A 15,861-nucleotide genomic window follows, 5' to 3' on the forward strand; every position below is an offset into this window, starting at 1 on the left:
TTTTTTACTAAGCGAGTATTTTGTCATAAACTTGCTCTTTTTTTATCATTTTGAGAATTAATTTGATTAAATGAGAGAAAATGCATAGAAAAACGTTATTTTTGCCTTTCCCCCTCTGTCCCCATTTTCATTGATGGATTCATTGGTTTGCGGGTTTTTTGGTTAGTACAAGGGCGTAGTTTCAAGAAATAATTGTTTTGGCCCCACCATTACATGTGATGTCTTTGAAAACATCTGCTAAATCGCAACCAATGCCAAGACCAAACCTACATCCTTGGGCTACCATATCATTTTTTACTTTTCTGCATAACCCAGATTCTGACAGGAGAAGACTGGAATACAGTGATGTATGATGGGATCATGGCATATGGCGGTCCAGCCTCCTCTGGAATGGTGGTTTGCATTTATTTCATCATCCTTTTCATCTGTGGAAACTGTATCCTGTAGATTACAAACTTGTGCCAAAGTATTGCCTCATTTTTTGTGTGTATGTTTTTCTATTTTTAAAAATGTTTCTTTCCTTTGCTCGTAATCAGCGTTTTTTTTTCCTTAAACCGCATTAAAAGACATCCTGCTAAACGTGTTCTTGGCCATTGCTGTGGACAACCTAGCCGATGCTGAGAGTCTGAACACGGCCCAGAAGGAAGAAGAAGAGGCCAAGAAAAGGAGAGACAGTGCCAGGTATGAGCACACACTTTCACATTTGTTTGTACTCATTATTGTATTATTTTATTTTAATTATCATACGTTTTTCTGCATAAATCCTAATTTAATTCCTCTAAAACAGAGAGGCGGGCACAGAACAAAGGGTAGAAATAATAACAGACACTGATGGAGAGACCAAGGTACACAGGCCTGTTTGAAGCTTCACTTTAGTGTTTCTTATTTTTGCCCTTATTTCTTTACCTTTTTTTGGTGTCTAACCTTGTGAGTAGGTGCCCGTTGCGTTTCTGCTGGAGGAGGACAAAGAACTCTATTCCGGTAATAACTCACCAGGTAAAAGGCCGATTTTTTTGCAAATATTGTCTTGCCATTTTTATAGTGTTTTCCTCTGGGGGAGATATAAAATTATTCTTTTAAAGGGACATTGTATATTATTTAGTGACTCCTAATGCTAAAAATGTCATTCCTTAAGAGAAAAAAAACTATATTGATTTGAATGATACGCAAAAATGTATGAAGTATCATATAAATGTGTTTTTTAGATGCTGGCAGGTTGAGAAATGTGTATTTATTTTACATTACATGAGGCTCACCTGTAATTACAGTAATTATGTTTAACTGTCTAACATCAACATTCAGTTACATTTGATGACGAAACTGTTCTCGGGGGGCTTCGCTTTGCCATTGTATTCCTTTCCTTGTGATTAACGGCAGTATGCATTAGTTTGTTTGGAATTGTTTAATGAAGTGTCATTGCCCCCTATGGGTCAGACACATTTGAACAAATGCATGCTACACCTAGACAAGACACTATGAAATGTGTATTTGTGCAAGAATTACATCTATTTATGGACATTTATTACAGGTCATGCAAAAAAATTAAAGTAGTGTTTCGCAGTGGTATGGGAAGAACTTCCTGCAACTAAAAATGTACGTTACATATTACCGTTTTTTTACCCATCACCTATATGTGGAGAGATTTGTTAAAATATATATTTACACATTTGTTTTTAAGATCCACAAATAGATTCGTGATTTACTCAAGATCTAGAAAAATCACGTCTCTTGATAAACGCACATGCACAATTAAAAAACACATACCTAAGTTGCAGATATATTTGTGGATCTGCAAAACACATGATTCACACGGGATTTACTCTTTTACTGGTACTGGTAGAATTGGATATTAGTCTTAGTCTTTAATTTGCCCATGAAAAAGGTGTACAAACCCTGATTAGTACCTTTTAAAAAGCATATATACTCGAAACCATTGTAAAGATCGAGTGGTTTGACAGTTAATGAATGAATGAATGAAAAATAAACACTTCATATTGACTGTTAAGTTTTATTTTCAGTAGCAATTAAAAACAGGAAGAGAATACATCAATAGTTTTTGAACTTGCAAGGAGGATAGGGAGAGGAGCCTTCAGATAAGAAAATTCCAACTCATCCTAAAGCCCTCCTTTGAGGTCCTTCTTTTTAGTAAATCTTCAATGTTGCAAAAAACAGATCAGCCCTAAAGGTGTGGTAATAAAAAGACCCAATATGATTGGTTGAATTCAACAATGATGTAATCGTCAAAACAACAAATCACAGCGGACAAAACAAGAAATTAGTATGCTATAAAATCTCCTTCGCATTTGTCCAATATTAAAACAGAATAAACCGTATTGTTTATGAGCCATGAAAATTCAAAGCAAGTATGAATTAGCATACATTTTCTAGGGTGGCAACTGATTTCAGCATAACTTTTGCCACAATGGCTCTGGGAGATGTGAAAAAAAATATCAGTCCATATGGAAATTCAAGACACCAGTATATTGCTAATAAAGCATGTACATTATTTATTACTGGATATTTTTTCAGTGTGTTGTGTGGATGATGACAACGAGCACCTTCCAGAATTACCAGATGGGCCTCGGCCCAAGAGGCTTTCGGAGCTAACCATCAAGGAAAAGACTCCTCCCATCCCAGACGGAAGTGCTTTTTTCATCTTCAGCAGCACTAACCCGTAAGTTTGAAGCCAAAGTTGAAGTGATTTAAACGTGCTGTACGGAATTTTGAACTTTTTTACTCGCTTCCGCCATCTCCTGGCTTGTGTCATCATTGTTGCCTCAGTCGGCTGGTTTTTGATACGTGAATTTCTTAGACGTGCTCGGATAAACTTTTTCTTTTTCATCTTTCTTGGGGTTTGGGTTGGCATTGGGTCTCTACTTGAAGCAGGCCTTTTCTTAATTTCACCATTTTCATGCCACACTAAATAGAATTAAACCCGCTGCCACGAGCATGGTACTCTCCAGGACTCCCCCCACCCCCATTCCTCCTGCTTAATGTGTTCAACCCCAACTCCTTTGCCAAAATCAGATAACCGGAGTGGAAAACAAAGCATAAAAGCTCTTTGAACTCAGTTAGTCATTGTAGTACTTATTTAATATTTACCCATCAACTTTTTTAAAGACACCTCAAATGGCATACCCCATCTTTAACTAACATGATGTTTGTGGCATCATAAACAGCGATAATATCACATTATAGTATAGAATTGTTATGTTTTTGTAAAACTCTGATAACCACTGATTAGTATCTTCTCTGAAAATGTTATAGGTTCCGAGTGTTCTGCCATAAGCTGATCAACCATCAGATCTTCACCAACCTTATTCTGGTCTTTATTATGCTCAGCTCCGTGTCTTTGGCTGCCGAAGACCCCATTCGCAACTTCTCTGCACGCAATATTGTACGTAAACCACACCTGCTAACTGTGTGAACATTTTTTGAGGTCTTCAAGTGCAAGTTAAAGGACTTGCTCCTCAGTGGGTCAAACTTTTCAGGATCTGAAATGAATGTGGAAGTAGATAAGGTGTTAGACATTGACATTTGAATACGTTTTAGGGGATTCTACCTGTAGAAAATTTGCAACAGTACCTGGAATGCAATCTGGGTTTGATTTACTTGTATGAAGAGATATATTGAGGATGTACATGTACAGTATAAAGTTAGTACAGTAGGCTTGTTGTATAGAAGTACAAAGAAACATACCATAATTCCCAAAACATTTGGTTTTACACCTGGGGCTTCTAAATAAAATGAAGTTTGTTATTTTAAACCCACCCAAACTGTATCAATAGTGTAATCCTTCGCTACTTTGCAATCTCAGTGCATTGTGGGTTGAAAACTTTTCTGCAAGGCATTATCCTAATCAAGAATTACTGAGAGCGGGTGCCGGCAGAGTGAATTATTTTCTCGTTCTGGCCGCTGAGGCGTGCCATTGTAGCCGGCCTAAAATGAACTGTACTGTTTTTCATACAATCTATTATCCCCGATCAGCAATTGCTAATGGGGTCACCCCTCTCGAGGGATAGGACTAGGGCAGATAGATAGAACAATTGCCAATAGCAGGGAACGAGAGAGCAAATTTGTGTCATTGTTGGCGGTTCTTTATTCTGTTCTTTTCGTCTAAAATTAACAGCACCCATGTATCAGTGATCCAGTATCCCCAGTCAACTATTGCTGCAAGCGGAGGAGGGAAGAGTGCATGTTAAAACAGGGGGATATGTTGCAGATTTTTCTCATATCAGAGGGGGGGTTCTGGTCCAAAATTAACTGCAATAAATGATCTAGTAGAAATGTGGTTAAATGTTCCCGGCATGTATCGCTAAATTTTATGATGGTTTATAAAACTGCTATAATTATTTTGTTTATGTTTGTTACTCCTTAATGATGTTCAGTGGGCATAATTCTCATCATTATGTGCTTAAGAGTAGTCAGAAAAAAATAACAACGAAGACATTTTATAATGATGGTCAATCATCTGGAGATTTTGGGAAGTCATCTACCCAGCCAATAGTGATGTTCACTTATCTTCTTCCTTCGTCATGTATGTTAAGAAATTTGGAAAACAAATTGAACTTTCTGGATCAACACCAGTATGTGCTGAAGCTGTTTTGGCTTAAATACAATGCAGCATAACCAGGCTTTTTCTTACTTCAAATTGGTGCAGTGCACATATGAGCGTGTGTTTAAAATCACACACGATCACTGTGCTGTTGTCTCCAGAACGTTATGATGACTGCAACCTATGCATTGCCTCTTGCAGATACTTGGTTATTTTGACTATGCTTTCACGGCAATCTTTACTGTTGAGATCCTGTTTAAGGTAAATGGTATGTGTGTGGTGTGGTGCTGTGCTGGCTAGAGCTTCAGTAACCTCCTGCGTGCTTGTGTCATTCTTGCCTCCCCAGATCCTAGGCTATGCAGACTATGTCTTCACTAGTATGTTTACATTTGAGATCCTTATTAAGGTAAACAAGAGAGCCTTGAGATGCCTCTGAAAAATAAAATTAATTCAACTGATAAACCAATTAAACCACTTCCAAGCATGCTGCATATGCCCACCTCCCTTCAATTTGTTCATATTTTAGCATGATGATGTCATGGCGAAAGTCCCTCAGTATATCATTTTTGTATTCGAGTAATATTTCTGTCTGTCAATCAATGCTCCATCTCATGTTTTCTTTCCCAATAGCAAGTTTGTTTTTACAAAGCTGATGAAATAAATGGAAGAAAACTGATTTAAAAAATTAAAACATTTGTAAGAATAATTAAAATACAATAAGTTAACCCTTAAGGTCTATTTATGGTCCCACATTGGCTCTTGTGCCAATGAACGGTTTGCCGACGTTTTTTGTAACCGAAAATAGGGGTGGGCGGATCGATCCAAATATAGATATTATAGATAAAGGACATTGCCAGGCGTCATTTGTGTGGTAAAGTGGTATGCTACTTTACATTATCTTATGAAAAAAAAAATCACCCTACATTGAGCAACAAGCTGCAACCAAAAATCTAAACATGTTCCTGTTCCTAGACAAAAACCTGTAAATCGGTTGTGGCTATGGCAAAATGAATAAAAGGGCTTGTTTAAATTGCTGATTTTTTGGTTTGATTTTCTTGACTTTTGCTTTATAATTGTTGCTTTGGTAAAGTATTTTCGTTTTTATATAGGTAAAGGTTTTTAGATTGTAGTTATCAATTCAAATACTAAACATGTAAGCGCCTAAAATCTTTGTGCTGTGTTTATCGTAAATATTAACTAACTCAAAGAGAGGGCTTCAATGATTCAATGATCATGACATTCCCAAGCAAAACGTATCGGTGCTACCATTTATTTACTAGGATAGGATTAATACTAAAATTCCCAGGATCGCCTACCCCGAACTGAAAAAGAAACCACTGACTTCAGCATGTGGCCAAATGATGTGACGCAACCACAACAGGGGTGAACCGTTAATTGCCAACTGTAGCGACAACTTCAGACTTGGAGGTAAACTGCAGCACGTTTGTCCGTAAGGGTTCCGTGCAAAAGTATGGTAGGCAATCGCGTACGCGTCGCTCCGCCAGCAGGCTGACATACAGATGGGCCTTTATTTATTTATTAGGTACAGGATTAATTAAATTTATTCAACAAAATATATTATTGATTTTTTTATTGCCTCAAGGTAGTAAGTAAGGAGTTGGGCATAATTTTGTATTTTACAAAAATACATTGGCATCATTTTATTTTCAAGGTTCCAATTGGTTTAGGCTTTAATCCTGGAGAATCCATGGGTCATAATTTCCTAAACAATAAAAGGATTCTTGGGTTCTCCAGAGTTAAATCACCATCTTTGCATGTTTAAACTTAAAAAAAAAAAGAAAAAACTTTAGCTACCAGAATTTGTTCCATAAATTAACTGGACAATTGTTATACAATGTAGGATTTACCTGCACCATAAATGAATGTAGTGGCTGTAGAATGCTGTGCTGGATGTCTTTTTCAAACGTCTTTATGTCTGTGTGTATTTTTGTATGAGTATGTATCAACATACAGTGGAACCACAATGGTTGATTTTTAAAGACATGGGGCGACATCCTATTCAAATCCGTTGCTATTATTGAAACTTTTATCAATTAGTTGAGCAGTTTTTAAGTAAAATGTGACATTTTATAGGCCTTAAATTGTTAATTTACGCTATGATGTTTTTGTTTTGAGCAATGATATTCAACTTTGGTGTTTCCACTGTAGCTCACTGTACATGTTATCAAACACTCAATTATTATAAGACTTTACCTTGTGTCGGTAAAGCCATTTTCACTACATTAGATAATTAAAAAAAATTTTTTTTCATTTGGAAATTGTAACTTAAACACATTACCCACTCTGAACACAACCACTTACAAAAACAATGCATGCAATATTTAAACAAGATTTAGTCCGTTTCAACACATTCCATTGTTTAACACAAGTATGAAAAAGGCTCACAGAATAACTGTTGGCTTTGCTTTGTTTTGTGTTTCCGGTCTTGACTGGCACCTTTTTTGTTCAGATGACGGCATTTGGGGCATTCCTTCACAAAGGAGCTTTCTGTCGCAACTACTTCAATTTATTGGACCTGTTGGTTGTAGGAGTGTCTCTGGTCTCCTTTGGTATTCAGTACGTATCAACCAATCATCAATGGTGTTGTATGAATTATTTCAGCATTGTAGTTGTTTTTATTAAGAACCTGTAGTGGAAAAAAGACTACCCCACGTATATGAATCAGAAAATATCTGCTTTGCCATAAACATCTCGAAATATGGAATTACATCGCATGGCTTGAGACGCCCCAGCTTCCTACCACGGACGCCTCAATGACAGTTTGGCAAATAAGCCGATACTAAGGATGCTTTTAGCACCTGTTTAACTGTTGGTCCCTGAAAGTTATTATTGCATCTGCCGCTTTTTGTTTTCTTTTATATCTCACAATTTTTTTTCTAGCCTTATTTTCACTCATATTAGCCACTTAACATCAGCCAACAGCTTGCCGCTAGTCGCTGCCACCACTTATTTGCTGAGAGTAAATAAAACTTAGGGTGTCATTTGATGACCACAGAACGCAACCCCTTGGTTACCTCTGGTTTGCTCTTATAAGCCTTAACTGGCCTTTTTTAGTAGCTACTTCAGGTAACATCTCAAATTATTCACTTGACGGCAGCCAATCTAGCTTTGACAAATTCCAGCGAGCTTCTCTTTTTAACGGCACTGGCGAAATCCAGCTAACTCAGTCTTTTGTTATTGTTTGCAGGAGTTCACACAGACTTTCATGTCCTGTTTCTTTATTTTTTTTACAGTAATAAGACTTTGTTGCATCTGTGATAGTGTTTAGTAGTTTTTTCAACAGACCTTGGGTTATTTTCTTAATCAATGGCAGCGCAAATGCAAGTAGGCCAGCCTGTAGTCAGTCGTTAGAAGTCAACTGAGATAAACTTTGTCTCCAACATAATCAGAGTCTTTGGATAGACAAGTGGGTTTGCAAGCATGTTTTTTTAATATTTGGCTCAAATGTACAGTACGGGGATGTACAATATATTTCTGCCTTGGATACGTTTAGGTTTTAGCTAATGATCTTTTGTGGTTTTCCAGGTCTTCTGCAATCTCGGTAGTAAAGATTCTTCGTGTATTGAGAGTTCTCCGCCCGCTGAGGGCCATCAACAGAGCTAAAGGTCTTAAGGTCGGCATTATAATTGTGAAGATTTTTGATAAGGAATATAAACTTTTTAATAACTTGACTAATCAGTTAAAGGTTTGACTACAGCCGTCACATTTTTTGACATGACTCTTGCTTTTCCTTTGTTTAAACATGTTAAGGAAAGCCATTACAATAATATGTATATGATTTACTTGCACCCACCTTTATACTCCCATTTGCTTTTTAGCATGTGGTCCAGTGCGTGTTTGTTGCCATCAGGACCATTGGCAACATCATGATTGTCACAACCCTGCTCCAGTTCATGTTTGCGTGCATCGGAGTCCAACTCTTTAAGGTACATTAAGCCGGGAAACAACTCAGTGATGTAACTAATCCACAGTGGCTTCTTGTCCTCCAAGAGTAACCTTGACTTGCGTGTTCAGCAACTTTACAAGAGAAAGTGATGGCTAATTGAATTTTTGAGTAGTGAATAAAATTGAATTGCCATACAATTTGTATGTATACAGATTTAGAACAGTGTAATGCAATTCCATCACTAATAGTGTAATCAAATGTTTCTTTTACAGGGTAAATTCTATCGCTGCACGGATGATGCCAAATCCAGCCCTGATGAGTGCAAGTGAGTGAATGATTCATTTCAAAGTGTTTTTAAAATATGACACATTTTGCCCGTAACCTATTTGAAGTTAAAGAAAAAACACCATCCTTAAATAACAGGGGTACATACATTCTTTACAACAACGGAGACAACGCACTCCCTATGGTCAGAGAGCGGATCTGGCACAACAGTGACTTCAATTTTGACAACGTTCTTGTGGCCATGATGGCTCTCTTCACGGTCTCCACTTTCGAAGGATGGCCCACGTAAGTTTTTTTTTTAAAACTATATGTGAGAAATATGTGAACATTTTCAACAACGAGAACTTGGGTCCTATCTACAAGTAAGTCACTGTTTCTCAACCTTTTCTGGGTTTAGCCAGACTTTTTTTTCATAAAACAATCTTAAGACACTGTCAAAAACATTTCAAAATAATGGAAACATTTTCACGTTGATATTTCATAGCTTAAATTATCATGTTGCCTACATTTACAGTATAATTCTATCTTATCATCTGTGGTCATTTTGGTTCAAGGGGCAATTTAGTTTATACATTTTGGATAGTAATAATTTTGCTGTAAATTTGGACTTTAAGATATATTTGAACTGTTTTTCCAGTCATATTTATTTGTTGTATTTTCTAGAAAAATCACAAAAAAAATATATAAAATTACACCAAACATATATGCAAGTAGAACTAAAACAGTTTTACTACATTCTAATTTTTACATCTTTTTGTAAAATAAGAAAACAACATTTAAAATCAACAAAATTGTGTGAAAGATTTTTCCTCTATTTAAAATATTTTCTTATTTATTACAGTGAAGCTTAATCACGAAAAATAAGTTATTAACCATGTTTTCCTGTAGTGTATCATGAGCATATAATTAGGATATATCTACCTTTCTATCTATTTACCCTGGTCATATCCCTTGAGAGGGGTGACCGACAGCAAGACAAACACTTACAAAAATAAAGAAAATAAAAGAAAAATAATTTGGATGTATAAAGACAAAAATAGTAATCTGCTGCTCCCTAATTATGAGGATGAATTTTACAGTTCCTCAACTGATCACTAAAAGAAAGCGCAAGTTCTGAACAATGGGATGCTTTCTTTGCAAAACCCAAATTGGGCACATTTCTGTGAAAAACATGGCAAAGTGTCACTGCATTCTCGTGTGCCCCAGTACACTTGGTGAAAAACACTGCCCTAGGATATAATCCAAGCAATGTGTTCAGGGAGCAAGTTTTAAAGGTTTGGCTGATTTGAGAAACTTTTTTTTCTCAAAATCGAATTGTCTCAAACTGTATCTTTGAAATATTATTGAGGCAGTCAGTAAACATTTGATGATAGATTTAAATACTCAATAAAATGTCACTTCACCAAATGACAAGCAGCTATTAAAGTCGAAATGCAGAATAGTAAAACTGCTTAATCCAGATCATTCGGTTTTTTTCCTCTACTGTATTTGCTTCCTTTCACAGTCTCTTGTACAAGGCCATCGACTCAAACCGCGAGAACTTGGGTCCTATCTACAACTACCGCATTGAGATTTCCATCTTCTTCATCATCTACATCATTATCATTGCCTTCTTCATGATGAACATCTTTGTAGGCTTCGTGATTGTCACCTTTCAAGAGCAGGGAGAGAAGGAATACAAGAACTGTGAGCTGGACAAGAACCAGGTATTGAGCGGTATTTCCATTTTGGTCTATAACCATATCTAGAACTGTTTAAAAAGTCAGTCCATTTATGCCCCTTTCTGTACTTTACAACCACTTCAGCGCCAGTGTGTGGAGTATGCTCTGAAAGCTCGCCCTCTGCGTCGTTACATACCAAAAAATCCATACCAGTACAAGTTTTGGTATGTGGTCAACTCCACTGGCTTTGAGTATGTCATGTTTGTCCTCATCATCCTCAACACGCTCTGTCTGGCCATACAGGTAGGCGGTCTTTTCATTCAAATATTCCATCTTTATTCTTTATTCAGTAAGCAGGTTTGAGATTTTTTTTTAATGCTGTTTATTAAATGTAAGCTACTGCTTTCCAGCACCATGGCCAGTCTCACCTGTTCAACTACGCTATGGATATCCTGAACATGGTCTTTACTGGCGTTTTTACAGTTGAGATGATCTTCAAGCTCATTGCTTTCAAGCCTAGGGTGAGTTGGCATGCTGTGGGGGCTAATAGGAAAACAAAAGTTAGTAGAAAAAAACCCCTTCACATATTGACTTTATCAGTATTGTACAGTGAGGTTCATGTCAAGTGTGGCACAGTCAGATTTACAAATAAATGAACCTACTGTATATCGAATTCATAATTTGGTTGTCAGAGCCAGAAAGCAAAATATACACTGTACCATGAATAAGAAATGTTTTAGTGTCTTACCTCAACCTATACATGAAGTCCATATGCTGTTCCTTTTGAATAAATGCATCAATAGTTAGGTAATAATCAATTATTACCAAAAGTACATACAACGAGAAACAAAAAATCCTGGATGGCCTGATTTAAGTTAAGCTTGCTAATACCTATTACTAATTCTATTAATTGGTCTGATGTGTGTGCCGAATAGGAATCCTTTGTCTTACTATCGCTCTCTGCAATGAGGCAAGAGAATTGCGTGCCCCAATTTGCATCTGCAGACGCTCAGCACAGTCAAACGTAAAATACTGCTCCTTTTGTCTAAAAGCATCAATAGATAGGTAATTCTCTATTATGAAAAAAAGTAATCTCAATTAGATAAATACTGGATGGGTTGACATGCTGTTAACCAGCTAATACGATCACTAATCCTGTTGTTGGGGCTAAGGCGTGCACCAAATCAAAATCCTTAGTCTCACCAACACCCTCTATAATGAGGCAAAAGAATTGCATGCCTCACAATGCATCTGCATTTGCTCAGCACCTTAACACGTTACATACTAATTGTATTTATACTATAACGTGAAAATTCGGCTATTTTGAAAGCGATAATCGTTAGGTTAAATGAGAAAAAACGTACTGTATGACCATTTACAGTGTTTTTAATATTATGTTTCCAGGATGACAGATGAGGCACATCATCACAGGCATTTAATGTAAAGTAGTATTAATCGGTCCTGGAAAGTAAAAATTGTCTCAGAAATTTTATATTTAGCCTTAAGGAGTATCACAATTTGCTCTATAATACAGATTCTAATTCTACATAAACTAGAAATATCATCCCATGCTTTCCAGTGTAGATGTTCCCCGAAAGCTTACCTTACATTGGATCCCTTTCCATTCGAAACAACCCTCATGCCCTCTTCCTCTCCTTGTTTTTCCCCCACTTCGGCCCTGCATCCCTTTTTGCCCGGCGCCCCCTGCAATTGTTTCCTCCTTCTGCTGGCTGTGCATGGTTGACCCGTTCAGGGTTATGTCGGGGACGCCTGGAATGTCTTTGATGCCCTGGTGGTGATTGGCAGTGTAGTCGACATCATACTCAGCCAGGTAGAGAGACGCCAGTATGTTGTGCTTCGTCTTTTGCTAGCCTCCGCCGCTTGCCGCTTGTTTCCTCAGCACCGCCAAGCTTAAGTTTCCACTGCATTTTGATTTAATTCAGACCACAAAGCAATGACAGCATGCATGAACATTTTTTTGGCCCAGTGATGGATATTTAACATGAAGACGGGTTTGAAGCCACGATTTCCGGTGGATTGCATTATAGATTGAAGTATCCTAAAAAGACCACTAAATTGTATCAAGGGTTCATCCGGTTTAAGGATGCCCCTGATAATTTAATTCAGTTTTTCTCGATCTTGTATTTCTAAACCCAAATACACTTTTCATTGAAAATAAGAAAACATAATAAAATTTTGTCTGAAGTTTAATTTCTAGTGTGTAATTTGACATGAAAGGTTATAACATATATCAAGTAGCATTTGAAATAGCATCAAATATTTGATATAGAATAAAAAAATAACCATAGATGATTTACCAACAGCACTATGTGTGAATTCAATGAGGCATACAGTATAATTGCATATGGTTTTACAGAACGTTCACAGGGCATGCCTTCAGAAATACAGCCCAATAATGTCATTCTAGGTAGACAGCAAATACACCAAGAGACAACAAGCAACACGAAGCAGTAGAACCAAGCAGTGGTTAAAGCAAAGGTTATAAGTCACACACTTAACTGTTATTTAAAGTCTCAAGTTTTGCACAAGATCTTAAAACTGAGTGTTTGAACCATACAAAATACACTCCAATAATAGTGTCCATGTCTTCTGGACAGTTGTCATGAAGTCAATTGACAGTGTGTTAGAATAGGGGCATTTTCATTTGAGGCTGCTTGCTGTCAATAGTTAAAATTTGGACAATTTTCAGTGGCACACCCAAAGCGGTTTTATGAGACATTAGTGTGCCGCAAAACACTGGTTAAGAGACACTGATTTAATTCATTGTATTTGTTACTCTGCCATTCAGGGAACATCATTTTGGAAGTGGTTTTAATGCCTGTTGTCATAAGGATGGTATAAAGTCATTTATTAGGGTCGTTTATCTGTGATTGGAAAAGTTTTATGTAAATCAAAAGCCATTTCATGCATGCTGACAAGGACGGCCAAAGTTTAAAAAAAATATTTTTTTAAAAGATTCAATGAGTAGGGTTGTTTGCATTCTGGTTAGCAAGCATATCAACTTTATCTTGATATTTTTTCATCTGATAGATCTATTATTCATTGGTTACCTTTCATAATTTATTATAGCAAATTGATATTCACTCAAAAATAAATCAATTACAAGTAATAACTACGGTATATGACTATCTTAACCATTTTTTTGTTTTGCATGAAGTTTTTCTTTTGTTTAAAATGCTTTTTCTTTTACGTTCCCTTTCTTTTCTTTCTCTCCCTCTTTCTCTGTCTCTTTACCTCTCTCTCTTTGTTTATGTGTTTGTCTTGGTGGCTTGCGGCTTGCAGAACTATTTTGCTGATGCATGGAACACTTTTGATGCCTTAATTGTTGTGGGTAGCGTGGTTGACATTGCCATCACTGAGATCAATGTAAGTAATCACACATGCATGCAGCACTGTGACTGACTCAATTGCAGCCGATTTGGGCTTGATTTAGCTTTCAGGGTAGATTCAGAGACACATCCTTTGTATTGTTAATACAAGTACTTTTTTGAAGCAGACATCATTTCCACCGCCCACAATAATGCTAATAAATGCACCATTGTCTATTGATGTATTTACACTAATTACATTTATGGATTTACAGTAATTCTGTTACAATGTCTAACATCGACATTCAATCAAGTTTGATAATTATACACGATATTCTATCGATCATTCAAATGGAAACTCTTCAAAAACTAAACTCATGGTAAACTCAACATTTTGCTTAATTTTTGAGTGTATTTGTGCTTAGTGTGATTTGGGTTCAATCAAATAATTTTAGCATTGTACTCGATGCAGGGTTCATACGGGTGCTTAAAATCCTTGAAAATGCTCTATTTTTAATGTTGTGTTATCAAGGGTTGAAAAGTTCTTGAATTTTGGATGAAGTGCTTTTAAATGCTTAAAAATTATTGCCTTGTTTCACAAGTGAAATGAAATGAAATGATCTGCATTTATATAGCGCTTTTCAAGTCAATGACTTCCCAAAGCGCTTTACATTGTGCTTCTCATTTCCCAATAGCGGCCGTGATCTGTGCAGCCATGTAAGGCGCTAACTTACTTATTGGGGGTATTGGGGGGTTCAGTGTCTTACCCAAGGACACTTCGACATGTAACACGGACAAGCCGGGATTCGAACTGGGATCCCTAAATCCTGAAACGATCGCTCTACCTCCTGAGCTACTGTTTAAAAAATTCTGGTGACACTGCTCTCTGGGGGCGTTGCTTTGCTATTGCATTTCTTTCCCCGTGATTAACGGCAGCACGCACTAGTTTGTATTGCATTGTCCAATGAAGTGTCATCGCTCCCTACAGGTCACGCCCAAGAGGACATGTGCATGCAACAGAGTGCTGGAAATAACACCGTTATAAATAGTATTCGTAACAGCGCTATTTTTTATAACAATTTTTTTTTTCTGGCATTACAACGCTGTTACAGTTAATGACGGTGCGTTTCTTTTTTCCGCTTTCTTCCGAGTTGTGTTACGTGACGTCACGTCTTTTTGGATCATGTCACATTTAAAAATAGCGACTGCCATAGATTAACATAGTGATTACGAATATAGTATGTACTATTGCGTCGAAAAAAGGCAAATGAGGGCTGAAATTTGACATCACCAGACTCGGGTCTTTTATACTTTATCTTTTTTTTTGTAGATTTAAAATTATTTTAACTATATTTCCTTTGTTTTTCAGTATTATTGTGTTTCTATGAAATGTAAACTTAATGTTTTTTTCTTCTTTTATCTCTCCTTTTTTTCATTTTTATTGTATTTTTTCTTCCGTGCACAATGACGTATGATAATTAATAATGTATAAATCAAAGCAGCATAAACACCCTCAGAGCCGTTTGGTACATGTTTAAGGAGCTGAGCCGAATAAGCCAGTTCCTTTAAATTAATCAGAATTCCAATCTCTACCATTAAACGCAGTGTTAAGTACAGTGGGACCTCGGTTATTGCGGTTAATGGGGACCAAAACCACCCGCGAAAAGTGAAAATCTGCGAAGTAGCAACGCCCCTTCAAAAATGCTTTAAAAAAAAAAAAAATTGTTTTTAAAAATTATTTCATTCTATTATTATTATTATTATTATTTAGACCTGCGAAGCTCTGAACCCGCAAATGTGGAACCACGAAGGAGCGACGCCCCTTCAAAAATCCTTAATTATTTTATTTTATTCATATTATTTTTCAGACCTGCGAAGCTCTGAACCCGCGAACGTGGAACCGCGAAGTAGCGAGGTCCCACTGTGTTTGCTCAGAAAATTTCAAATTATTTGATATACAACTTATTTTTAAAGTAACAGAAACAGTTACTTTCCCTGGTAACTAGTTACCCAGTTTCTTTTTGGAAGAAGTAGTGAGTGATTTGAACGAATTACTTTTTTAAAGTAATGTGCCCAACACAGATGCTACACTTAAACAGGGCACTATTAAATGTGTGTTTGTGC

General features: G+C 36.7%; 1 protein-coding gene across 20 annotated transcripts in view; it reads left to right on the forward strand.

The window, feature by feature from the left end:
- cacna1db (calcium voltage-gated channel subunit alpha1 Db) overlaps positions 1-15,861 on the forward strand; it is a 112,382-nt gene that overhangs the window by 61,944 nt on the left and 34,577 nt on the right. For 6 of the 20 annotated variants that reach the window (XM_088332219.1, XM_088332223.1, XM_088332222.1 and 3 more), the window contains 18 exons: positions 316-436; positions 567-681; positions 788-845; positions 936-996; positions 2,530-2,674; positions 3,268-3,397; positions 4,757-4,816; positions 4,902-4,961; positions 7,026-7,132; positions 8,102-8,189; positions 8,395-8,502; positions 8,735-8,787; positions 8,886-9,032; positions 10,252-10,453; positions 10,553-10,711; positions 10,819-10,929; positions 12,162-12,239; positions 13,712-13,795. In XM_088332219.1, the coding sequence (XP_088188345.1) occupies positions 316-436; positions 567-681; positions 788-845; positions 936-996; positions 2,530-2,674; positions 3,268-3,397; positions 4,757-4,816; positions 4,902-4,961; positions 7,026-7,132; positions 8,102-8,189; positions 8,395-8,502; positions 8,735-8,787; positions 8,886-9,032; positions 10,252-10,453; positions 10,553-10,711; positions 10,819-10,929; positions 12,162-12,239; positions 13,712-13,795 (1,887 nt within the window). The remainder of the gene's footprint in view (positions 1-315; positions 437-566; positions 682-787; positions 846-935; positions 997-2,529; positions 2,675-3,267; positions 3,398-4,756; positions 4,817-4,901; positions 4,962-7,025; positions 7,133-8,101; positions 8,190-8,394; positions 8,503-8,734; positions 8,788-8,885; positions 9,033-10,251; positions 10,454-10,552; positions 10,712-10,818; positions 10,930-12,161; positions 12,240-13,711; positions 13,796-15,861) is intronic. The other 14 variants (XM_088332231.1, XM_088332234.1, XM_088332236.1 and 11 more) reach the window with 5 other exon arrangements.

This window comes from Urocampus carinirostris, chromosome 3 (assembly GCF_059441175.1).
Source record: "Urocampus carinirostris isolate Australia breed hairy pipefish chromosome 3, RoL_Ucar_1.0, whole genome shotgun sequence".
NCBI classification, from domain to species: Eukaryota; Metazoa; Chordata; class Actinopteri; order Syngnathiformes; family Syngnathidae; genus Urocampus; species Urocampus carinirostris.